At 39.2% G+C, this 26,601-nt stretch overlaps 1 protein-coding gene across 1 annotated transcript in view; it reads left to right on the top strand.

Moving 5' to 3' along the window:
• desi2 (desumoylating isopeptidase 2) overlaps positions 1-25,428 on the top strand; it is a 42,574-nt gene extending 17,146 nt beyond the window's left edge. Inside the window, exons 2-5 of the mRNA XM_048536466.2 lie at positions 9,243-9,315; positions 10,011-10,104; positions 11,707-11,848; positions 22,062-25,428. Coding sequence (XP_048392423.1) covers positions 9,243-9,315; positions 10,011-10,104; positions 11,707-11,848; positions 22,062-22,289 — 537 coding nt within the window. The 3' untranslated portion in view covers positions 22,290-25,428. The remainder of the gene's footprint in view (positions 1-9,242; positions 9,316-10,010; positions 10,105-11,706; positions 11,849-22,061) is intronic.
• The last annotated feature ends 1,173 nt before the right edge of the window (positions 25,429-26,601 follow it).

Here is a 26,601-nt window from a genome sequence, read left to right as displayed (position 1 = left end):
TTTACTCCCCTAATCAGTATCTCCAGTTTTATTTTCTAGTCATCTGCTAATTCCTTAAAAAAATTCCCAGTCATCTGGCCTGCCACAAGTTTTGTTTTGTACGCCTTGGTTTTCAGTTGGGTGTACTACATCAACACCTTTGTTAGCCACGGGTGGTTCATCCTTCTTAACAAGTTGACCAGAATACATTTTTGTTCAGCTTTATAAAATAGCTGATAAATGTCCTATCATTTGTAAAGGCAAGGACTGATTAGGGGCTGTCAACATAGCTTTGTGCGTGGGAAATCATGTCTCACTAACTTGATTGAGTTTATTTGAAGAAGTAACGAAGAAGATTGAGGGCAGAGTGGTCGGCTTGATCAAATGGACTTCAGTAAGGTGTTTGACAGGTTCCTCATGGTAGCATTTTTAATCAAGGTTGGATCACATGGGATACAGGGAGAACTAACCATTTGGATACAGAACTCACTTGAAGGTGGGGAAGGTGGTGGTGGAGGGTTGCTGTTCAGGGTGGAGGCTTGTGATCAGTGGTGTGCCTCAAGGATCGATGCAGGATCCACTGCTTTTTGGCACTTATATAAATGATTTGGATGTCAACATAGGAGGTATGGTTAGTAAGTTTGCGGATGACCTCAAAATTGGAGGTGTAGTAGACAGTAAAGACGGTTATCTGAGTACGATGGTATCTTAATCTGATGGGCCAATGGGCCATGGAGCGGCAGATGGAGATTCATTTAGATTAAATGTGAGGTGCTGCGTTTTGGAAGGGCAAATCAGGGCAAGAGTTATACGCTTAATGGTAACGTCCCGAGGAGTGTTGCTGAACAAAGAGATCTTGGAGCGCAGGTTCATAGTTCCTTGAAAGTGGATTCGCAGGTAGATAGGATAGTGAAGATAATGTTTGGTATGCTTACCTTTATTGGCCAGTGCATTGAGTCTGGGAGTTTGGAGGTTATGTTGCAGCTGTACAGGACCTTGGTTAGACCACGGTTGGAATACTGTGTGCAATTCTGGCTTCCCTGCTGTGGCCAAGATGTTGTTAAACTTGAAAGGGTTGGAGAGTTTAAGCTATAGGAAAAGGCTGAATAGGCTGGTGCTATTTTTCCTGGGGAGTCAAAGGCCGAGGGATGACCTTTAGAGGTTTATAAAATCATGAGGGGCATGGGTTGGATAAAAAGACAAAGTCTTTTCCCTGCGGTGGCAGTTGCGGTGGCAGAGTCAAAAACTAGAGGGCATAGCTTTCAGATGAGACGGGAAAGATTTAAAAGGGTCCGAAGTGGCAACTTTTTCACGGCTGGTACTTGTATGGAATGAGCTGTTAGAGGAAGTGGTGGAGGCTGGTACAGTAGCAACATTTAAAAGGCATCTGGATGGGTAAACGAATAGGAAGGGTTTAGAGGGATATGGGCCAAATGCTGGTGAATGAGACTGGACTTAACTAGGAGATCTAGTCGGCATGGATGCATGGGCCAAAGGGCCTGTTTCCTTGCCATATATCTCAATGACTCTTATCAGTTTTTCCCCTAAATACATGCCTCATAACAACCAAGACAATTTTTAAAAATAATTTTCATTGGAAGAATTTTAGTTTAATATGCAGCTAACAGCTGCTATGACCAATCCCCAGGCAAGGTTTCCCAAGTTATAGTTCTAGGCAGGACACCTCAAACGGTTAAGCTCCTGTGTGAAGACAGATGAACTGGCTTTCCTTAGTTGTTCCCTCTCAGTTGGTCACAACAAAGGTAATTCTGAAAGAATCCCTCCCCATGTGGATACCTTTCTCCCAAATGAGCTTTGGTTTAAAAGAATCCAATTTAACTCTGAAATGAATTAACAAAGATACTGAGCTTATTAAACACAAGAATAAACAGCACAACATGTACACATGGATAAGATTTGGGGTGAGTTCAAAAAGATTTTTTTAAAATTGTCTCTGAATTGATTGTGAAGATCAACTAGTTGAACGTTGTGGCGAAAGTGACGAATGTTGTGCGTTTATTTGAGAAAGGCTGTAAGGAGAAACCTGGGAACTGTACTACAGACCAGTAAGTCTGGCATCAGTGGTGGGTTAGTTGTTGGAGGGGATTCTGAGAAAGAGGATTTACATGCATTTGGAGAGCCAAGGACTGATTTGGGGAAATCAGCATGGCTTTGAGCATGGGAAATTGTCTGTCAAATTTGACTGCGTTTGTTGAAGTTGTAACCAAAAGGATTGATAAGGTCATAGTGATAGGTATTATCTGCATAGACTTTAGTAAAATTTTTGACAAAGTTCCACATGGTAGATTAATTAGTAAAGTTAGATCACATTGGATTCAGGATGAGCTTGCCAATTGAAAACAAAATTGATTTGATGGTGGGAGACAGAAAGACGGAGGGTGGTGGTGGTGGTAGAGGGTTTCTTGGACCAGCGATATTTTGCAGTGATCGGTGCTGGGTCCACTTTTGTTTGTGTTTAAATAAATGATTTAGATGAGAATTTAGGAGGCATTGTTAGTAAGTTTGCAGATGATGCCAAAATTGGTGATATAGTCGACGATAAGAAGAATACAAAGGGATCTTGATTACTTGGGCCACTGGGCTGAGGTGTGGCAGATGGAGTTTACATTTTGAAAAAACAAACGAGTGCAGAATTTGTACAGTTAATAGTAAGGCCTTGGGCTGTGTTGTAGAACAAAGACCTCGCAGTTCAGCGACATAGTTATTTTGAAAGTAGCATCACAGGTAGACAGGGTCATGAAGGCATTTAGGATGCTTGCCTTCATTTCTTGGACCATTGAGTCTAAGAGTTGGGGCTTCATGGTGAGGCCACTTTTGCCGAATGTATCTATTTCTGGTTGTCCTGCTATAGGAAGGATATTACTAAATTGGAGGGGCTTCAGAGAGGATGTACTAGGATGTCATTGGGAATGGAGGGTTTGAATTCTAAGGGTAAACTGGGAATTATTTTCACTGGAGTGTTAGGAGGTTGAGGTGTGACCTTTACAGAAGCTTATAAAGTCATGAGGGGAGGGGATAAGGTGAATAGCAAAGGGCGTTTCTTTAGGGTGGGACGTTCAAAACTGGAGGGCATACTTTTAAGCTCAGAGGAGAAAGATTTAGTAGGGACCTAAAGGGGCAACTTTTTCACACAGAGGGTGATTCAGATGTGGAATGAACTACCAGAAAAAGTGGTAGAAGCAGGTACAGTTACAGCATTTAAAAGACATTTGAATAGCTACATGAATAGGAAAAGTCTGCATTTGGCCCACATACTTCTAAACAAGTGGGATTAATTTGGGAAAGTTGGTCAGCGTGGATGACTTGAATCGAAGGGTCAGTTTCATGCTGTATGACTCTATGACCATAAAACAAAACAGCTAGTGCTGGAAATCAAAAATATAAACAAATGTGGGAAAAGGCAGGTCAGGCACCGTCTTATGGAGAGGAAGGAAATTAAGTCATGTTTCATGTCCAATGCTCAAAATACACGGACAACTGATGATTCCACCCTAAAACTCTGTTTGCCCACAAATAGTCAACTATGAAAGGAATTAATCATAGAACAGTCACCTCTGTATGTAGAAATGACAAACTGAGAGGAACTGTTCCTCTGTTACCATTGGTGCTGATAGGTCCACCAGATAAACAGCATGTTTGGTGGAAGCGCTGATGGTGAGCAAGTTGCAAGGTCAGGGCTGAGAATTTTGCTGAGGCCGTGTCCATAACTTGGCCAAGTTCAGGGCTTCATCTTTTCTCCAGTTTTGAGTGAGAAGGAGGCTGCAAGATGTGTTGTGGACAGGGGCAAAGCTGAACTCAAGAGGTTTGGGAGAAAACCAAGGAAATTCTGCAAAGTTAGGGGAAATGCAGGAGGCAGCAAGAGCAATTTGAGAGAGAGGTTGGCTTTAAAGGAGAGAGAGAGAACTTTTAAACCTATCAAAGAACATTCAGCTCAATCAGAGACAGGGAAGCCTGAAGTCACTAAGGCTGCATAAGTACAAGTCACTGTCTAAGGAAAAAAGTAGTGGATCCTATTGGAGTGACTACTGTGTGTTTAAATGTTACATCTACAATTAACATAGAAATGTAGAAAATAGGAGCAGGAATTGGCCACTTGACCCTTCAAGCCAACTCCACCATTTGTTATGATTGTGGCTGATCATCCAACTCGCCAGTCCTGGTCCTGTTCCTGCTTCCTGCTCTTTTCCCCCCCCGGCGTTCGGCCACGTGTGCTAAATACAACTCCTCCTTGAAATCCTACTGTGTTACTGGCCTTGAGTGCTTTTATGTGGTAACGAATTCCACAAGCTCACCAGTCTCCAGGTGAAGAAATTCTCCTCGTCTCAGCCCTGATTGGTTTACCCTATATCTTTACACTGACCCGATTCTGGATTTCCCCCAGCATCAGGCCCAGCCTTCCTGCATCTTCTGCATTTCGTCCTGCCAGAAATTTATAGATGTCCATGAGATCCTCCACCCCCATCTTGGCAGGTCTTCTGAACTCCAGTAAATATAGACCTAACAGATTCATGCTTTAGACTGCCCATGTGGAGCTTGCATTTCTCCTGCGTCTGTGTGGTTTCCTCCCACAGTTCAAAGACTGGGGGTGTCACTGAACAAAGTCTGCAGGCTCATAGTTCCTTGAAAGGGCAGTCACAGGTAGATAGGATAGTAAAGAATATGTTTGGTATGCTTGTCTTTATTGATTAGTGTATCCCGTATAGCAACCGAAAGAACTGTGGATGCTGTAAATCAGGAATAGAAACAAAGTTTCTGTAAAAGCTCAGCAGGTCTGGCAGCATCTGCGAAGGAGAAAACAGAGTTAACGTTTCGGATCCGGTGACCCTTCCTCAGAAGGTTCTGTTCTGAGGAAGAGTCACCGGACCCGAAACGTGAACTCTTGTTTTCTCCTTCGCAGATGCTGCCAGACCTGCTGAGCTTCTACAGAAACTGTTTTTATTCTCTATAGGAGTTGGGAGGTCATTTACCAGAGATTGGTTAAGCAACTGTTCAAATACTGTATTCATTTCTGTTCTCCCTGCTATAGGAAGGATGTTGTGAAACTTGAAAGTGTTCAGAAAAGGTTTACAAGGATGTTGCCAGGGTTGGAGGGTTTGATCTACAGGGAGAGGCTGAATAGGCTGGGGCTATTTTTCCAAGGAGCGTCAAAGACTTGAGGGGTGACCTTAGAGGTTTATAAAATCATGATGGGCATGGGTCGGGTAAATAGACAATGTCTTTTCCTGGGGTGGAAGAGTCAAAAACTATAGGGCATAGCTTTTAGGTGAGAGGGAAAAGATTTAAAAAGGACCTAAGGGGACAATTATTTCATGTGGAGGGTAGTGCATGTATGAATGAGCTGCTAGAGGAAGTGGTGGAGGCTGGTATGATTACAATATTTAAAAGGCATCTGGATGGATATATGAAGAGGAAGGGTTTAGAGGGAGGTGGGCTAAATGCTGGAAAATGCTTGACTAGATTAATTTAGGATACCAGGTTGGCATGGACGTGTTGGACCAAAGGGTCTGCTTTCATGCTGTGCAGCTCTATGACTCGATGTGCAGGGTAGGTGGATTAGCCATGGGAAATGCAGGTTTTCAGGGATTGGGGGGGGTGGCGTCTAGGTCTAGGTGGGGTGTTGTTCGCAGGGTTGGTCTGACTTGAGGACTGAATGGCCTCCTTCCCCATTGTAGAGATTCTATGATCTACTATGTGTTCCCTATCAAATGCTTTGATTTTCAGAAAAGGTGCAATTGAATTAAGTACAGTGTGTCATACACTCCGCCATGTGGACAAAACCACCTCTTGTTGATTATTTCGTAGAAATTTGTGCACAAATGAGGTAAGATTAATTACTGAATAATTTATTATAATTCCTTCCCCTGGCAGAACTGTAAAGTCATTCACTGTTCACACCCTTAGATGACAGTTTACATCTCCAAGTAGATATGGAAATTTATGGCAAATACTGCTGCTGTTTCCTTGCCAGTATAGCCCTTCAGTATTCTGATGTTCATTTGAGAGTTGGGACATTTAATGACATTCAGGTCTTTTTTTTCCTCTCTCTTTCACTACTTTTACTCTTTTATCTCTAGTAATGGATTTTTCGCATCCTCTTTGGTAGCTCTGAGGTCCTACTTTCACCAGCTGTCTCATAATAGAATTAACTGTTATTTATCATTCCTTCACTTTAAAGTGTGAGATGCTTCTTTTAAATAAGTGGCCACACTTATCCTCCAATTCTGTTCACTACTTCGATTTTTTTTTTTCTAGAATTCCTTGTGAATTCCCCTCACTGCTACTCTCTTGATCTTTTTAACCTCTGTTTTTTACTTTCTTTCAATACTTTTCTTGCTTTATTCTCCATAGTGACCACCTTTTTTAATGTAAACTTGACTGTAATTGCTTCATTAATGAAACTCCAGCATTTTTATATCCCCTTCACTTTTAGTTGGAAGAAAGTTAATATATATTTTTATTCATTATATATTTCAATATTTCCCAATCCAGACCAACTGTGATCTTCTGTTTTTGTGAACAATTAATGTGGGCTCAGCTCCCTTTCATTCGATTGAAATTAGTAGATGCCCAAAGCATTTTGTTGCAAGTCCACCATTAATAAACTGTTAGTACTTCAAACCTCATCTCTGATTTCTTTCTGGAATCTCTGACCATGTCCTGTGTCAATCACAGCAGCAAAATGTGAAGTGACAGTAATTATGTAAATCTAACTGGTTCTGAGCCTTCAACTAACGTCCAAATGTGACTTTTTCAAGTTATGTAGTTTGGGTCAATATTCCATTATGTTGCAAATATGATTCAGTGTTGGCAATATGTCCAAATGGATACTTTTGCTTTACTAGTCATTTGTATGTTGTGCAGATAGTTGTCATTTATGTACCACCCTTATAAGGGATGGTGCTCTACTATTTGACGTCAACAGGAAATGTAGACAAGTCAATTCCTGTCCACAGCAGATGTACGCACACATTGTGGAGGTTGCTTGATAGCAGTCAGTAATAGGAAATCTGTCTGATTATTTTTTTTCTTTTGACTCCTTCCCATTGCAACCACATGTATCTTCCCCAAGCCAGTTATGTGCAGGCGAGGAAGCCAATCTGCCACCATTTTAATCATTTGTGATTTACTGAAGCATGCTAAGCCATCATCTTTTTTTTAAAATCCTCATTCTATATATTTTTGTATTCCAAGTAATGTTTCAAAATGTTGGTGCTTATGCACATTACCATAAGATCATAAGATGTAGGAGTAGAATGAAACCGTTCAGCCCATTGAGTCTGCTGCAGAATTTGATCTCAATCCCATTCTCCTGCCTCCTCCATAACTTTTGATCCCCTTAATTATTAAGAACACATCTATCTCTTGTCTTAAGTACACTCAAATGACTTCACCTCCACAGCCTTTGCAGCACTGACTTCTGCAGATTAACCATCCTGTGGCTGAAGAAATTCCTCTTCATCTCAGTCCTAACGAGTTGTCCCCTCATTCTGAAGCTGTGCCCTCAGATCCTAGTCTCCCCTACTGGTGGAAACATCTTTAAATCTACTTTCTCCAGGCCTTTCACTATTAAGTAAGTTTCAAACAATCAACCCTCACCAGCCACCATCCGTCTAAACTCCAGTGCGTACAGACCCAGAGTCTACAACCACTCCACATATGACAAGTCTTTCATTCTCGATCATTCCTGTCAACGTCCTCCTTACCCCCTCCAATACCAGCATGTTCTTGGATACAGGGCCCAAAACTGCTTACTGTATCAAAGATACGGTCTGACCAGAGACTTGTACAGCCTCAGCAGTACATCTCTGCTCTCATGTTCCAGTACTGGTTATCGATGGAATATTGGTTTTGGAATAATCTCACCAAAATTCTTTAATGTTTTAAGCCAGTCCCAGAGTATTAACCTAAAGATCCAGTGGAATTTCCATTTACGCCTGGGTAATACTGCATCCTTTTTCTTTTGTATATCCTCTTGACCAGCCTTTGGGGTGATAAGCGTAGTCCTTAGTTCACCTCTTTGTTCGGACTGCTTACAGTAGCTGAATATTGATTGGTATTAGCCATTGACTTTTGCTTTGGCTTTTCTATAAATATATCTTAATTCCATCTTTATTCTTTCTGTATCTAATTCCTTCCTGACAATGAGGAGCATAGGGCACTCAAGTTGTTGGCCATTTGAGGCATCACCTTCCATAAGATACTGGCTGATCTTGTTGTGACATCAACTCTGCCTCCCTGTCTGTCCTCTATAGCTGTAACACCTAGCTATTTGTCCACAAATAAAACTTGAAGGATTTTAAAGGAATTTGTCTCTGTCTTTTGTCAGTTACCCTCAAACTACAGACTTGATTATAGCAGAGAGCATTTTATAATGTGTAGGGAATTTAATCATATTTTAATTTTGAGAGAATGGATCTCTTATACCAGTTTTACCTTCTATCCTGAATTCTTTTACACAATGTTGCCTTGAGGTAAAATTGCTATAATCCTAGGTGACAGTAGGGCTTCTCTGTCTGAGAGAAGACTGGCGGTACTTTAACCTGAGGGTCACCACAAATGAGGCTAGATCAAGACAGCGGGACCTTCATGGTGTCCTCTGCCAGGGCAGCAGTTGAACCCACAACATTGACAACACTGTGTCACAAACCAGCCATCCAGCCAATTGGGCCAACCAGTCCCCACCTTGGGCTCATGCATTATGGGGCAAAGTTACCACATATTCTACTGAATTAGGTTTTGAGTGAAACATAGTGGAACCTAATATAATTTGTTTTATTCTTTCATGGAACGTGAGCATTGCTGGCATGGTTAGCATTTGTTGCCTATCCCTAATTGCCGTTGAATGGAATGGCTTGCTGGACCATGTCAGAGGGTTATCAAGAGTCAAACACATTGCTGTGGATCTGGAGTTATATTCAGGCCAGCTCAATTAAAGATGATTAGTGAACCAGATGGGTTTTTACAATATATAGTTCCAGTTGTTCTGGTAATCATTATTGACTTAAATTCAATAAATAATTGTGGAATGTAAAATTCCTTATCTGGCGTAGTTGATTTTGAACTCCTGTTCCTGGACCATTAATACATCACTAGTCCAGTGACATAATCTCACATCCCACCGCATACACCTCCCCGCCAACCCCCACTTACTTGAGTTCAGAAAATATATGTCCTGAATTTGAGATGTTACTAATTGACATGTATAATTTCTCTAAACCTTTTCACTTCCCTTGATTTTCCAGTACTGGATTAATGAATACACCTCATCATTAGGAATTGGAGTCTTCCATTCAGGCATTGAAGTATATGGCAGAGGTAAGGATTTTTAAAAAAAACCATAATTTATACTGAATTATTTGCTTTTTTATTTGTACTAAAGTGTAGCTGATCAAATACTTATAAAATTGTTTAGTCATGTGGTTGCCATTCATCTTGAGGTTTGTGGTGAGCATTGCATCATCTTGCCCCAGTTCACTGCAATCCCTTCTTGCAGACATTTCATCCTGCATTACCTAATAGATTGTGGGACAATGATGGGTATTGATTACTGCTTTCATTGCTGCTTTGTAATGCCCTCCTGGTCCTGAGATTGTCTCTGCTTGCTAGTCTACTATCCTGCCTGTCTCCTTCCTGAGAAGGCAAAAGATCCCAAAGGATATTGATATTTGAAACCAACACTTTAAATTGACAATTATCCTTGAAGCTCCAAGAACCTATCATTTTCAGTTGTTACTGCAATCTTTTCTTTTTGCAAATTTTTGAATTTAGTTTAGTCACATTCTGCATTGTAGTGGAAAGATAGTGATTTGAGAACCTTAAGTTTAAGTAGTAGAGAGACACAAATTGTCGAGAACTGGAACTGGAGTTACTTTACTCTTTGTCCTGCTGGCAAATGTCTAAAATTTTCAAAGTAATTATTAGGTGTACGCAATTGTTTAGGCTAGAGTCTTTTCATCCATAACTATAAATTAAAACTAAATCCCTTAATAAAGGCATTTTGTTTTCTGCAGAGTTTGCCTATGGTGGCCATCCTTATCCATTTTCAGGAATATTTGAGATCACTCCTGGAGACTCAACAGAGCTAGGGGACACATTCAAATTTAAGTAAGTAATACAGTAATACTTCTGAAAGTTCAATTATTAATATGATCCATTATTTATTAAGCATCTGATGTGCTCATTAGAGTAAAGCTGACTTGATGGACTCTTTTTGGGATAGGGGCTAGGAGAAATCACATGCAAAGCATGCCCAACATTTTGTGTATTAACAGCTGGGAAGTGCCTTCTATTGCTGTGCAATTAACCCGCTGGGACAAATGCCATGGCTCTAATTTGTTTGTCCCCCACTAAGGGTGTGTACTATGGCCATAACTAGTTGAATTGCGGGGCTAATTAAATTGAACATGCTAGAATATATAGCTGGAGGTGGGCTGTAATAGGATTTCAAGGTGAAGATTATAAATTCACACTGGAGCTAATGAAGCTTAACATGTTCAGGAGTAATAACTGTAGAATGTATTGTTAGGATGCGCAAACTGGCAATGTTGTACATATCGCCAATCTCTGAGAAAGCTGTGCGTCTGGAACTAAGTGATCCTTGTAATTGTGCTAATCCCATGATTGCATTATGTAAGAAGTTTCAGGACATTATATCTAGATTTTTTTGTTAGATTAATGAGTTAGTCCTATAAAGTTATACCCAGGTCTGGAGAATGTGTAAAAACTGTGTGTGATATAAACTGTACTTCGCTATTTGAACTCTTCATAAAATTGAGAGGCATGGATAGGATGAAAATACAAGATCTTTTTCCCAGGGTTGGGGAGTCAAAAACTAGAGAGCATAGGTTTAAGATGAGAGGGGCAAGATCCAAAAGGGACCGAAGAGGCAACTATTTCACAGAGAGGGTAGTACATGTATCGATTGAGCTGCCAGAAGATGTGGTGGAAGCATTTAAAAGGAATCTGAATGAGTAGGAACAGTTTAGGGAGATTTTGGGTCAAATGCTGGCAAATGGGACTAGATTTATTTAGGATATCTGGCCAGTGTGAATGATTTGAACCATGCTATACAAGTCTGACTCTATAACTATGGTTAACTACGCAGAAATTCTGTGGTTTGCATCCATGCAGTCCAGAATGATTCTTAAATTACCACAAGTCCAGGATAATTACACAAATAACACATGCAGGAATAAACAAATATATTTAAGACTATGTTCAGTTGAACTTTTGTTTTCCAGCATTTTGATTCTTGTTTCCCTGTTTGGGTTTAATATTTAATAATATCAAAGTAGTGAAAATTATTTTCATCTGTGTGGCTGCAAAATGATCCCTTTACATATGATTGTGTTATTTTTATGGTGGGATTGACAGACATGCATTTAACATTTTGAATTATTTCAAAGAATGAAAGCAACTTTTTTATAGTACTTGGTGAAATTGTGTATGTACTGAGCTAGAATTCATTGTTTGCAAAATCATTTTTTCTCGTGAATGGTTCGCTTTCTACCACAGCTGCTTTTAAATCTGAGAAAATGAGCCTGTTTGAAGAACTGGATATTTCTGATAACTTGAGAATCATTTGCAGAAGTTAAACTAGTTGAAATCTCTAGTTCAGTCAAATCACAGTTTATTAAAATGAATAGAATGTTTTGGACAAGATTAGCATTCTTGTATGAGTTCACTTAACGTGTTTGCACTCCCTAGGGAAGCAATTGTGATGGGTAGCACTGATTTTACAGAAGATGACGTGGAGCGCATTGTGGAAGAGCTTGGAAAAGAATACAAGGGGAATGCCTATCATTTAATGCACAAAAATTGCAACCATTTTTCTTCAGCTATATCTGAGGCAAGTACATTGTAACTTACAGAACCATCCCACAAAGTTAATTTCATACTAGTTCTGTTTTAATTGACTGTTACATGGCAATTCACATTATGGACAGCAAAATAACTCATTCACCCACACTTGCATAATTCTGATTGTGATAGTAATAGCCTCACCCTGGTGTTTCTTTGTGTATTTCCTTCATGAAACAGTTAACGTAAAGACCAAAGAACCAGTATCACAAAGACCTCAGAATTTTTTATTTGGCAAAGTCCGTCAACCTTGAGAAAAATGATGGAGGTATATTTGTTTGCAACAATAGTATAATATTTTCTCAATGATAGGGCTAAAGAAAATGTTGAGGATCGTTCTTGACAAATACCTTGGTTCTAGAAAGAATTCTAGAAAACTAGAGAATTGCTGGGGGGATAAAAAAGACATGCTGTCCAAGCTTTTTGTCTTACACTCATCAGGATAATTTCCAATGGAGTAATAAGATATGTATATGACAAAATGGTGCTGATTGATTGGGAAGTTGACTCTGGTTGAGGCATTTCCCACAGAACTTGTTTTTGAAAATTTTTAAGAAGATTTTGTATGAACTTGAATGTTAACAAGTCCTTTTCTGTACCATATATGTAGTACATTGTTTTTATGCGTTGCTTGTTTTCCTGTCAAACTTTACTTCTATCCCAATGGAATGAACTCAGTTCTTCAACATTGGTAAGATTGTGGATAATTTGGCAGGATTTCCTCCCCAACCCCTGAAACCACTGCTGTATTCGTGGATACCTGATGGGGAGAAGGAGCAGTCTGATCAATTTTGTAATTCTTAATATTACAATATTGAAACAATAAGAGAAATTTACTCTATAATTTATTCAGTCATCTGACAAGACAAGCATCTGCAGGCCAACAATGGCCACAAGTGACCTCCTTTAATGGCTACAGTCATTGCGTAGGTCTCCCCACAATGCTCTTCAGGCGTGTGTTCCACGATTTTGACCTTGTGCCCATAAAGAAATGATAAAATTGTTCAAAGTCAGGATGGCGTATGGCTTGGAGAACTTTCAGGTGCTGCGTTTCCACATGCCTTTTGTCCTTACCCTTCTAGGTGGTTTGATTTCTAAATGTTGTCAAGGATGCACTGGTGAGCTGCTAAAATGCTGCTTGTCTGTAATTCACACTGTTGCCCCTGTCCCTCAGCAGTGGAGGGTGAGAATGTTCAAGATGGTTGAAGAGGTGGCAGTCAAATGAACTGATTTTATTTCTAATGCTGATGAGCTTTGTTTCGTATTATTGAAGTTTCGCTCCACTAGATAAATGGAGAGCATTCTCTTGGGTTTCTAAGTGATAGCTTGTAGAGGGTGAACAGGCTTAGAGTCACAAAGTGAGTTAATTGCATCAGGATTTCTTAACCTTCAACTGCACTTGTCGCCACAGTATTTGTATGATTATTCTGATTCAGTTTCTAATCAATGATAACTCCCTGGATGCTGATAGTAAGGGGCTTAGTTATGTTAATGCCACTGAATGTCAGAGGGCGATGGTTGAATTCTCTCTCATTTAGAGATGTTCATTGCCTGGTGCTTGTGAATTATGATAACCCAGAATCCTGAAGAAGTCATGTTGGACTTTAAATGTTGTGATGCTATTTCTGTCTTTAAAGTAATAGATTCTCTTTCATCCAACAGTGTAACAACTTTTTAAATCTTCTATAGTAAGCAAAAATTAAACTTGGCAACCAGTATGACAGTATAAATAACTTTTGGACAGGGCCTAACTCATCTGCAAAGTTTTTTCCAACAAAGATGACAGATCTTTAACTCTTCAGCAAGAATGGACAAGTCCCCTAGAAATTACATGTTTATTACTCTGGTGTTTTGCAATACTACCTGAGGAAGAGTCATATAAGAGCTCATAAGAGCCTGGCTTTTTTTTTGTGTTAACAGTGCTGAATAAAGACTACCTGTTAGGTCGGCTAACTCCATGGCACACAAGTCTGGGACCTTTTTTGGCTTACTCTCTGCAGTAATTTGGCATTAATGGTTTCAATGATGTATTGATATACGCGCAAAGTGCAGAGACTCTTATTGCTTTCCTGACAACTGGAAAAACTTCAATACATTCTGCGAACAAGTAAATGAAGGTTGGTTTTGTTTGTGTCAAGTAAATCAGAAAGGTGGCTTGTATTTGACACTCAATCCACAGCTTCTCATTAAGTATTGGTAGGTCACATCATGTATTATGATCAGTTATATATGCAAAATTGAATTTTGTTGGTGTTGCTTTCACTCAGCAACGAAGAACCATTTTTAAAACAAAATGGCCAAAGTGGCATTGTGAGACAACACATTGACATTCCAATGCAGTGTGCCAAAAGGAATAAATTTCATATGCAGCAAGCATCCAATCTCTTGTCCTGCTGATGTCTTGTTTATAGTGAAGGCAAACAATGGATGAGTCTTCCACAGTAATGTTTGTGTGTCGCCTAATGATTAGCTGAAGAGTGGCATTGGCTACTGCCAACAAGGCAATCACATACTTGGCAGAAGATAGTATGTGGTGTGTTCAAACTAGAAATGTAGCTGATAGTTTGAAATGCAGATAATGTTTGCATCAATGTTTCTTATTTGAAAGAAGTTGGCAAAACTGCAGCAGGTTCATGTTTGGGAGGACCTGGAGTTCTAAGTAGGTGTTTGGTAGTTCCAAAAAGAAGCTAAGTAATATTTTTGGCTGGACTTGCCTTGTGTCTTTTAGACCTTTGGCAGCAGTTTCTATTTGTGGTAGTATTCTAAAACATCACAGTAATGTACATGTAATTCCTAAGGGGGCTTGTGCATTCTTGCTGAAGGATTAAAGATCTGTCATCTTTGTTGGAAAAAAAAATTTGTGCAGATGAGGTAGGCCCTGTCCAGAAGTTAGTTGTATTGTCATATTTATTGCCAGGTTTTATTTTTGCCTTTAGTTTTGTGGTCTTTATTAAAATCCAGTACTTACCTATAGAAGATTTAAGAAGCTGTTATGCTGTTGGATGAAAGAGAAGCTGTTACTTTGAAAGCACCAGTATTCTGTTGAGAAGAGAAATGTTTTGGAAATGATTGTGTTAATACTGACACCTGAAGTATATGGGTGTCAGTTCCAGTTGTCATACCGACCGTAAATAAATGTATACATTTTAATTAATTGATTTTGTTTAAAAAACCACTTTTGCCTAGAAGAATGGGCTGAAGGGAAAATTAATGTTTGATTATGCTGGAACTGACTTTGACTTTAACTAGTTTTACTGTCTTGCTATTTTCGGAGTAAAGGAAAAGAGCGGTTTCTTCTTCCCCTCAAAATCAACGTAGATTGTCAAGGCTGATAATGTAGAACATCAACAAGGTTAAAAGAGAAGCCAGGGTGGGGATTATCGATTTGGAAACCCAAACAATAGACTTTTTTCACAATAGATATTTCTGTTAATATCATTGTCACAAGGCATTCCACGGAACTGACCTCCCTAATTTTGCAAGGCAAATTATGCTTTTACTTGAACAAGTTTAACAATGTCTCATTAAAGGAATTCTAGCATGTGCCAAAGGGGGAATGGGGGAGACTGAAGGAAAATACATAATCACTGAATAATCTTGCTGTTCTGCCACAATCCTTTGCAACTACTCAAACATGCTATTTTGTAATGAGGTAAAAAAGACAGGAATTTAAATGATTTTCATTCGAAGGCAGTGTGACTTCTGGCAGTTTCTGCCTCTGATTTTATTTCTTGATGCAGTTCTTTATAGTAGTTCTTGTGAGACAAGAATGAACTCATCTGCCTTTAGTGAGGTCATGCTTTGGATAATCAGACGATCTTTGCTGCTCTGCTTGAAGATCTTCTTTGAAGGCAATGTAAGACTTCTAAATAATCACTAATCAAGATGCCAGTTTTCATCAAAAACCTACAAAACCTTTGATAAATCGATAAGTACTTTAAGTTGTACAATGAAGTTTCCTTCAGTTCTCGTTTAATGACATGTTCTAAATGTTCTATCTGATTGCCAAAATACCAAACTAGAATAATTAACTGTGAAGATATGTCAAACCATTTTTTAAAAAATCATTTTTAAGTATTGAGTGCTACTGATGGCCATGTGGCTGGTCAATTTCCCTACATGCTGAATAACCTTTTAAAGGCACTGTAAACAATCTGCTAATGTTGCACTGATCTGTAAAGTTCCAACATTTAAAAAAATAGACAAATTAAATAGGTGTTACTTGGCATCACATAACTTGTTATATACTGTCTCACAGGGTATATTTAAATCAAGGTTCTCTCTCAAGGCGGGGTTGTTGCTGCCGAGCCTGTTTTTGATCTTCCTAACTGAACTCGAGAAAGTGGTGTCATTTTGAACGGCTGCAGTCTGTGTAGTCGAGGCACATCCAAAATACAGTTGGACAGGGAGTTCCTGGCAAAAATGGTGGAACAGTGGTTACTTTTTCAAGTTGGGATGGCATTGACCATTAAAAAGGAAAATGAACAATTGGCATCGCAACTTAATTTATGGTGATTTAAAAGGTTGACTCCATTAAATGTTAAAACTAGAAACAGCTGTTATGTGCAAACCTTACATAAAAGATTGATTTTTGACTCATGGGTTTAACCGAACTTTAAGTGGTGTACTTGTGGCTATTCTGCAGCCCAAACTGCAATGTATCTTTTACAGTTGGAAAAATATACCATTTATTTGAATATAATGTTATGTACATGGTGACCAGAAATAATTAAATTATTATGGATAAAAGTAACCACATTTGTCTCTCAATACATAGCCAAGTTTTGAATTGATCTCTTGTCGGTCTCCAAATTACCATCACAGAACAAGAGTTTTTTGCCAACAGTACAATTATATAGCTGTGATAACCAAGTGTGGAGCTGGATGAACACAGCAGGCCAAGCAGCATCTTAGGAGCACGATGAAGGGTCTCAGTCCGAAATGTCAGCTTTTGTGCTCCTAAGATGCTGCTTGGCCTGCTGTGTTCATCCAGCCCCACACTTTGTTATCTCAGATTCTCGAGCATCTGCAGTTCCCATTATCTCTGATCACAATTATACAGCCGTGCTTTTGACAAATTTCTACTTTGCTTTCTTATTATCGCAGCATTGGAATTTTAAACTGGTCATAACCACAAACGTTACATTTGCAGTTTAGATGCAGCTCTCTTTGTGAAAAGGATTTCCAAGTGTTGTGCAGTCAAAATAAATTGCTCTGTCTTTGTTCTGCTTGAGAATCTTAAGGGTTGAAACATGGCTGATTTCCAATGGAAGAGCCAGTAAAACAATGCATTCTTTTGGACTTTGGAAAAGAAACTAGGCAATATAATTACTGGTAACATCCTATTTTTGGTGCAGTGTTGATGGAATGCAATATTGGCTTTCAGATTGGATCCCAAAATGAGCTTCCATCTGCATGTTGAAGTGGGCATGAAAGAATCTACAATACTTTTTTGAAAATATTCTGGTCAAAGCTTCCCCTGAATCAACAACTTTAAAATCTTATTTACTATTGGAGCGTATGTTCAATTTTCCCTCAGTTTTACTTCTAAACTAATCACCAACTATGAGCCACTTGGGACATTTGGAAGACCTGGATAGTGCATAATTGTAATTAGTATGTATTTTCCTCTGCAATCTATTTTTGATGATTCAATCCTAATGGATGTAATCTAATAACTTTGCTGAGGCATTTCTGGTCATCTTGTTTATGAACTGAGAAATTTTGCTTTAGAACCATTGTGTTGGGGATGTTAAAAGAAATCTATTATTTGTCTTTAGTTTCATATAAGTTCTAAAATAATATCTAATGATATGGGATATACTGCTGTCGCATTAATGTAACTTGAGTGCAACTGCCTAGAAAGGTTTTTGAACTTGGTCACCAATATACAATCAGGAAAAGTCAGACCTTATTTTTCTTGGCAGAATCATTTTACACTGTGTTTAACTCGCAGCAAGTGATTGAAAAGGGGCTTTAGCAAAATCCAGAGGGGAAGATGTATCAGAGATAATGGGAACTGCAGATGCTGGAGATTCCAAGATAATAAAATGTGAGGCTGGATGAACACAGCAGGCCAAGCAGCATCTCAGGAGCACAAAGGGTCTAGGCCCGAAACGTCAGCTTTTGTGCTCCTGAGATGCTGCTTGGCCTGCTGTGTTCATCCAGCCTCACATTTTATTATCCAGAGGGGAAGATGTTGCCTTTTAGTCATGCAGTAATGTCTCTAATACAAAGCACCTTACGAAAATAATTTTGCTATATCACAGCCAGACTATGCTTTTTATTTACGCCCAGAAAAGATTTGGTATTGAATCAAATAAGGCAGTCAAGCTTGAGATGTAAAAGTAATTATTGTTGACATATTTCACTTCCAAACTACCTAAAGGCTAGCTTGCTGAATCTTTGTTTTCCCTGACACATGCTTTTGGGTTTGTACTGGTGTAAGCAGCAGCAAGCACTATAATTATGAAGCATGTGGTAGTTCTTGGCGTGAAGCCATCAGTCCACCCCCTTCTCATATGAACGCCAATCTCGAATCATTGTTTGAATGCAGACATTTTCTGAACTCTTGGGCATGAGGTTGGGTCAGACATGCAAATTGGACTTCACTGCTACCAGCAGTCAAGATTTATGAGTAATATGTTCTTACCTTACAGGAATAAGATAAGTATATGGGTTTGGACCTGTCACTATTTGATTTTTGTAACGAGCAGTAAGAAGGAATGGAGATAAAAGCGCAAATATTTCCATTCAACTGTCGTCATGCAGTATCTGGAAGTACTGATCTGAGTTCAATTTATTCTGTTAAAACTAATGAAGAAACATTAATTGAAGGCTAAAGAGACTTTGACTCATCTCTCAAACAGTAAGAATCAAGTTCACTAATTTTCTCAGCTCTCATCACTAGAATCTGCATGATAGAATTATCAGATTGTACGCAATATTCTAGGTCTACTTTCCCAGACCAGCTGTCAATTTTTTTTTAAAAAATCATTCGTAGGAGGTGTGTGTCACTGGTGGAGCTGCATTTATTGTCTATCCCTGATTTCGGTTGTGCAGTACCTTCTTGAAGTCTGTTTGGTGTTGGCATACCATAACGCTGTTAGGAAGGGACTTCTCAACTTTTGATCCAGTGACATTGAAAGAATGGTGATATAGTTCCAAATCAAGATGGTTTGTGGCTGGGGAGCGGATCTTGCCAGCAGTGGTATTCCCAGATAGCTGCTCTCCCTGACCTTTTAGTTGGAAGTGCTGGTGGTTATTTGTTTGGAAGGTGTTGCCCAAGGGTAAGAAGAATGTAACACCCAGGATCTTTGTTTGAAGTATTGTTTCTAACCACTTTAAAAAGTAATCCTATAGGAGTTAACTGTGCGTCCAACCATTTTCTTCCATGTATGTTATTAATCTACACATAACTTCAATCAGTGCAACTATCTCGATTGACACATTTTCTTCATAAGACCCCCTGATTTTGTCTGATTCTAGACATTTCCTTTGCCCTGTCTACCCCCCCAAAGAAGGTTGATGTATGCAACTTTAACTACCTTGAATGGGTTGTGAATATAAGTTGAGATACTGAGAGATCCTAGCAAAGATTTTCCTAAGTGCCCTGTCACCACATCCTTTACAGATTCTGGTAATTCCCTGCTACTGATGACAGTGTTATTGACTAATCTATTGTTCCATGTTTTCTCTTTCTCCTTTTTTTAACAGTAGTGTTACATTTGTAACTTTTCAATGCTAAAATCTAAGGAGTTCTAAAATATCAAACCAATGCATCCACTATCACTGCTGCCACCTCTTGTAAAATCCAAGAGTGTAGGCCATCAGGCCCAAGGGATTTGGCAACATTTAGCCCCTTTTTTAAAACTAAAGACTTTTCCATTCCTTACTCTTAACATGCTGTTTTTTTCCCCCACAGTATTCAACATATTCCTTGCATCATATTACTGGCATGATGGTGCACACAGTTGCTGCACATCTCTCCTATTTCCTTATTTCCCAATTACTATTTATTCTTGTCCCTGCTTCCAAGGGACCAAAATTTATTTCCATTAATTTGTCTTTACTAAAGCTTATATAATTTGTTTTATATTTCTTGCTGGTTTTACTCTCACTTTGTATTTTCTCCCTCTATCAATTTCATTCTTGTCCTCTGTTCTGAGGAAGGGTCACCGGACCCAAAACGTTAACTCTGTTTTCTCCACCCCAGATGCTACCAGACCTGCTGAGCTTTTCCAGCAACTTTGTTTTGTTCCTGATTTACAGTTCTTTAGGTTTTCATTCTTGTCATTTGATGTTTTAAATCCGCAGACTTCCTCCTCTGTTTGCCAACATTTGTGATGTTCTTTTAATCTTAAACTATCTTAAACTTCTCTCATTATCCGTAGCAGTGTAACTTTGTCATTGGAAAGTTTTATAGCTCAAGGGAATTTGTATTTATGCAAATATATTAATTATCTAAATGTTTGTCTTTACTGGTATGTTACACTGCCTCAGCCAGCTTGCCCCTATGGCTTCATAGGGTCTTAAATTTACATAACACCCTCTATTTTAGATTTGGCTACATGACTGCCAAGCATTAAACAGAACTATTGCATAATGATTGCTTTTCTTCAAATTATCTGCAAAATTACTAATAAGCCATATCTTATTAGATGAAACTAGTTCCTAAATAACCAGTACACATTCTAGTTTCTGAGCATAGAATTCGTTCAAGACATTTTTCAAGAATACTGTGAATTCACCTCAACTATCTTTGCCCATTTTGTTTTATTCCTTCAGAAGATCCTATAATTAAGGTATAGCCCTCGTTTCCCACTCTAATATACTGGATTTATAACTTGTCCAACTCTAACCAGACTAAGTGGACCTGTAAACCACTGAAGTGGATTTTTTTTAGCCTTTTGTTGTTTAGCTCCATCTGTGTTAGTCTGAAAAATCAGGATGCAGAATTAAGTTCTTTTCCATCTCCCAATTGCCCCAACCCTCCTTTATGATGATCTTTAGTTTTGAGGTCACCTGTCATTATTAGGGGTCTTCCCTCTTTCACATGTTGCTTATTTTATCTGTAAGAGCCATATCTTGGAATATTTAGTTCCCAACCTTGGTCATGCTGCAGACATGTTTGTATAGTTCTAGATCAAATCCATTTATTTCTGTTCTATCATTTATTCAGCTATTTTGTTATAAATGCATCCTGCATTCAGATATACTGCCTTTAACTTTAACTTAATCCTGTTTTTCCCCTGGTTATGACCTTCTTCACTATTATTAAATCTAAGATTATGTTCTAAAATGGAACATTCTGGAGTGTTTCTTTCGCCCAAAACTTTCTGATACAGAGCCAAGAGGTTAGGCATTGAGCCAAGGTCAACACAAGTCCTTGGTTGTGTGATTCATCCATAATTTTCAGTGTGTGCCTTGGTAGCCTGAATGTTATAAATAGATAGGCGCACAATGCTTGTACAAAGATAATAAGACACTTTGAGTATAGTCGATGTTTAGTTGACCTGAACTGGGTTTAATTAAATGTTAATGTAGCAGCGGGATGACACTTAACAAGTAAGCTGCCTGCTGTGAATTAATCCACACAAACTTAGATTGACAATGAAACATGAAATATTCTATGCTGGTTTAGTTGATCTCAAGGGTCAAAGCAGAAACACAGCAGCAGCAGTAGTAGAAAAAGAATGCTGGGTTTCTATTACTGATTATTCTCTGTTAATCTCTACAGGAGGTTTACCTGGAAGATAGAATCGGACTTGGATGTGATTCACTTCATAATGAACTGCCTACAGCCCCCAGTATCTACAGTCATTGAATGCAACAAAACGCTTGCATCTCTCTTTCAGTGCACAAGTTCCAAGCCAGGGGACTAACAAGTCCAAATCTAATTAGTCCATTTACCTTTTCTTTTAATATCGTTCTCCTAAGGTTGCACAGGAAAACCATTACGTGAGCAAGTCCTGCAGGGCAGTCAGTGTTCTTCAGAAAGGTAGCTAGAGGATCAGATTTGAGGGAAGGAGATAATTTATCCTGGTTTTCTTAACGTAACCTTCCAAGACCTTGGTCAGCTGTCTGCAAAGCAGCAATTTGCTTTGTCATTGGAATAATACCAAACTTTGCTCCCTCAAAGAAAATCGAAGTTGGGAACAATTTAAAAATGGCATGTTATTTCTGCTTTTCTTTTGTAACAGATCCTCTGTGGCAAAGAGATCCCTCGCTGGGTTAACCGGCTAGCTCACTTCAGTTCCTGCATTCCATTTCTCCAGAGTTGCTTGCCGAAAGAATGGCTAACACCTGCTGCACTCCAGACCAGCGTAAGCCAAGAGCTGCAGGATGAGCTCGGGGAGGGAGAGGGTGCAGCAGCATCAACTTCAGCTTCTGCTTCAGCATCCACCCCAGGCCACCACACCAAATTATGATTCTGCACAGTGACTTGAGACTGTAGACATACTGACTATTTCTTATTTACTTAAAAAAATCAGTAACTGCAATTATTAGAAACTGTTCTGCAGGGTGCTGAACACTCAAGATCCTTGTTTCTGAATCTAATTTTTTTTAATATCTTACCTGGCGTTTTCCATACTCAATTATGTTTTGTAGTTGATATTCCATGTTCTACCTTGTGCTAAAATATCACCCACTTTCTGATAGCTTGAGGGGTCACGGTTTAAAAAATGTAGACTTCTTTTGAAAGCTATACATACAGTATTTTGGATAAATGTTTACAAAGTCCCATAACTGGGATCAGCACCTAATGACCTGTTGTAATGATAATACTGGTAATTTTATATTTTGTAAAGCACTCTAACTGTTGTAGGCTGGTACAGTAGATAATGAAGTCACGTTTCACTGGTGATTAACCTCCACCAAAAATTTTAACTCCCTCTTTGCATTATCCTCCCCACAACCATCCATGATTAACTGAATGATGCAACATAGAGTTGGCAGATTTTTATTATTTATAAAGATGTTCAAAAATAAGCTTTTCAGCTGTATTTTTCAGAGAATGCACAAATACAGCAAAATCAATTTTTATATGCTTCAACAGCTGTATCAGTCTGCAACACCTGAAGTTAAAATGCTATTACTGTATGCAGTACAAAACATCAAAATGAGCAATAAGTCTTTCACCAGCATTCTCAATGAACAGGGAGTTTAAGTTTGTTCTGGTGAAATAATCAGTATCTCTGTTCTTGAGGCAGAGAATCAAAGACCTCTTCAGCTGCATAGACCTGTAAGTGAAACAATCCCCAGTACTAACTGGCATCCTGTTCAGGCTGTCTCTTCCTGCTAATATTGTATGTAGTCTGTTTTAAAAACTTAGAGTCAAGAGTTGCTCGTAAATGATTTTTGAAACCTGCAGGAACTTTTGTCTGGTCATTTCCTAACAAAATGATATTGTCGGAGGGATTAGCACCTTAAAATTTACACTTAGATTATTGTGAATCATGAAATGAGATTAAAATTTTCACTGTCATTTTCTAATTATGAAATCCCTTTGACAGTGTAGGGAGTCATTTTAAGGAAGTTTTCATTTTCAGAAATGATTTACAGTATTCTAAGAAAGTGGTGTTTTGATCATGTGCATAATCTGTTCGCTGGGGTTGAATGATGTAACAGTCCCAGGCTTGAGCAAACCCTCGTTCCTTGCCTTTCCATGCCCTTTTTTTTTGTTTTGAAACAAAAAACGCTGTACTTTTCAGCAGCCCTTTAGCAGATTGTCTTTGCATTGACACTGCACTGTTGTGTGCCTTAGAGAGTTTGTAAATGGGGTATTACAGACTATCCTAAACTTATAAAAGGTGACTTAAAGGGACATTGTGTTTCTGTGCTTGGCAATCATGTGTACACGAACCTTCCTTGGGGTACCACGCCAAAACAATTTTTCTGGCTAGCCCATAGATGTCATTTGCAAAAGAAACAGTTTAATGTTTATTCAAACTGCTTGATGTTAGAACGCACTTAAGAGTTATCTCACAACGTACAGTTGGATAAGTTGCATGGCAAAGTTGCCAAATATTGGACAAGATTGCTAGGAGACGTTAATGGTATGTCATTTGTCAGAACTTGTGTCACTGAAGGAGACTGACTCTCATTCTAATTATACTTCACCCAGAAGTTTTGACATACGCTAAGAGTTGTGTTGCTATGCAATAGTATTCCTAACACTGCCTGACTTGTCAAGTAATTCCACTGCTGTCAAGATCACTGGCCATTGTTTCGTTACTCAAGCACAGTTGATTCTAGTCCAGTGACTAGCCATATCAGTGAGTTCACTATCTCTGCTGCTTCTTTCTGAGGAGATATGTTAACTGAGGGGCAGGCAACGACAAACAGATCATCCTAATGCCAGCTAACACCAACTAGTTCGATTGTGGTACGCTTTGCTGATTAACCTGGTGATGATTTGTCACGTGGAGTGACAGGAAATCCTTTGGTAGCATGTATCATAAGGGAAAGTTAAATGGTTAATATTTACCAAGTAAAGGATTTGTTAATTCCCTGTACTTTTTAACCCTTTGGAGCCCCGCAATAGCTTAGTGTACTATCCAAATGTCTTTTCAACTGAACGAGGTACAAAAGCATGGCCACAGATATAGTGATATAGCACACACTTTATACCTCTGAATTTGACATCAATTTTCCCTGAACTGCTAGATCCTACACAATACCTATCCAAGTTTATTACAGAATTTTGTTTCAGACTCCCTTACCCTCTGAAATTGAACTGTGGATAATGGACTGGTTTTAGAGAGATGTAGATCTCCCTCTGCTTTGTTTATTTGCTTGATCTGCACTGTGGAAGGGTCTGCAGTAATACTTCAAACCACTTTGGTAAGGGGTGGGGGAGTAAGTCTGAGCCACCCTGGAGAAAACTTAATGGCCATCAGGGCCATAGGTAGAGCAGTCCAGCTGCAATCACATTAGTCTGCCAGGAAAAGAAGTCACATTGTAAGACTAAACCCAGCTTTAAGTCCCATGTTGCAGTGGTCTAAAAGACTTTGGTCACAGCCAGTGGTCCAAAACAAGGTAGGATTAACTATGCAGCATATCAAGAGTCCTGTGGAATTGGGTCTTTAGGGGTAGGGGGTGGGGAGGGGAGAGAAAGGTAACATGGCCCCTGTTCATTTGATCTTTGGACTGAGAGGGTTAAATATCAGGATGATGGTCTAAATATTGGACTGGTCTTGTGTAGTAGTTGAATGAGACTTTCCAGGTAGTGTGCTTCTGATTGTATCTTGGATAAAAGTTGCGCATGACCACACAGCACTGCCTCTTTGGTACAGAATATATTACATACCCAAATGCCTGGGTACTTCTGTGAGGTGCCTTTTAGTTGTGACATAGGGACCTATTGATGATCCAGGTCAATTCATCCAAAATACCTCGTAACATTTTCCACTCCAGTAGCTGTATGTAAAATTAAGTCATGTTGTATCTAATTTAAGCAAAGGGTGGTGAACAGTCCCTTCACTGTTCCTGATTTTGCAAACTGTACTTTATTTTTTTGAACAAAATGTGACAATGGCATTAAAAAGAAACTTGTTTGTTCTAAAATGCAGTTTCTTTTGAGCTTTATTTTATTGTAAGATCTTCAATTGCCAGCACCTACAATGTAATGATCCTTCACTATTATTGGGTCAAACTCACTAACAGCATTGTGAGCGTACCTCCACCATATGGACTGAAGCTGCTCAGGAAGAGGCTCAACGCCAGCTTTGCAGGAGGAATTGGTATAGGCAATAAATGCCAACTTAACCAGTGACACCCACATGTTTGAACAAATTTTAAAAGTGTTATCTGCACCTTCCTTGCCCACAGATACACTGTGGCAAAAGACACCCATAATATTGCAATAACTGCGTCAAACACTATGCCTGGGCACATTTCTGTGGTTGATTTTTATTCGGAGATCTGATGTTGAATTTGAATATCCTGATTTTGACTTTCTGTCGGCATTCCAGCCTCTGCCTTGCTGCAGTTTGAAGTTCTCTCTTTTGTGGAAGGAAAGTTGCAGTTCACCATGTTGAACTGTCTTACCTTGCAGATAGAGAGATCCAGGAGGTAGTGCTGGAGGATTGTGGGTCCTTGAGCTTACCTGACATATTTGCAATTCTTGCTCCCCTGTGCAGATGTGAGTGGGGGCTGTAAAGTGTTGCAAAGTTGGGTAGAGCACTTGTGAATTGGAAGGCAGGATTTCAAATTTGTTTGTAAAAATGATGGGGGGGGTGTGGGGGGGAAGAGTGCGTATTCCCTTTAAGAGGTGATGTGCTTTTCTTCAATGAAAATCAAAAAGTAGATCACACTGGAAACAGCTTACCACATGTGAAAAAAGAAACCCAAGAGGATGGGAAAAAGATGAGAGGCCTCAGGTGTTGCCACTGTAATACAGGAGGACACATGAAGTCACAGTGCTGGTGGTTTAAGAGAGTCATTGGGGGAAGGGATGTGGTAGAAGAGTCTAAACCAGTGGGATTAGTTGAGATAGTGAAGGAAATGCCAAAAGAAGTCCAGAAACTGCAGGAGAGTGCACAGCCTAGTCACCAGCTAGATAGTAAGAGTGTGACTGATCTTTTCGAGGACTGCACCTGTGTGGGTAAGGTTTACTAAGGAAGACTAGGGGGAGAAAGTAAAGAAATTTTAAAAAAAATTCAGACAGATGGTAACTGGTCAGTCTCTAATAGTAAGGTGAAAGTATTTACACTCCTGAAATGTTACCTGAGAGTGTGA

The sequence above is a fragment of the Stegostoma tigrinum genome, chromosome 9 (assembly GCF_030684315.1).
Source record: "Stegostoma tigrinum isolate sSteTig4 chromosome 9, sSteTig4.hap1, whole genome shotgun sequence".
NCBI classification, from domain to species: domain Eukaryota; kingdom Metazoa; phylum Chordata; class Chondrichthyes; order Orectolobiformes; family Stegostomatidae; genus Stegostoma; species Stegostoma tigrinum.
Note: the sequence above shows the minus strand (reverse complement) of the source record. Positions and strands in the feature narration are given on the sequence as shown.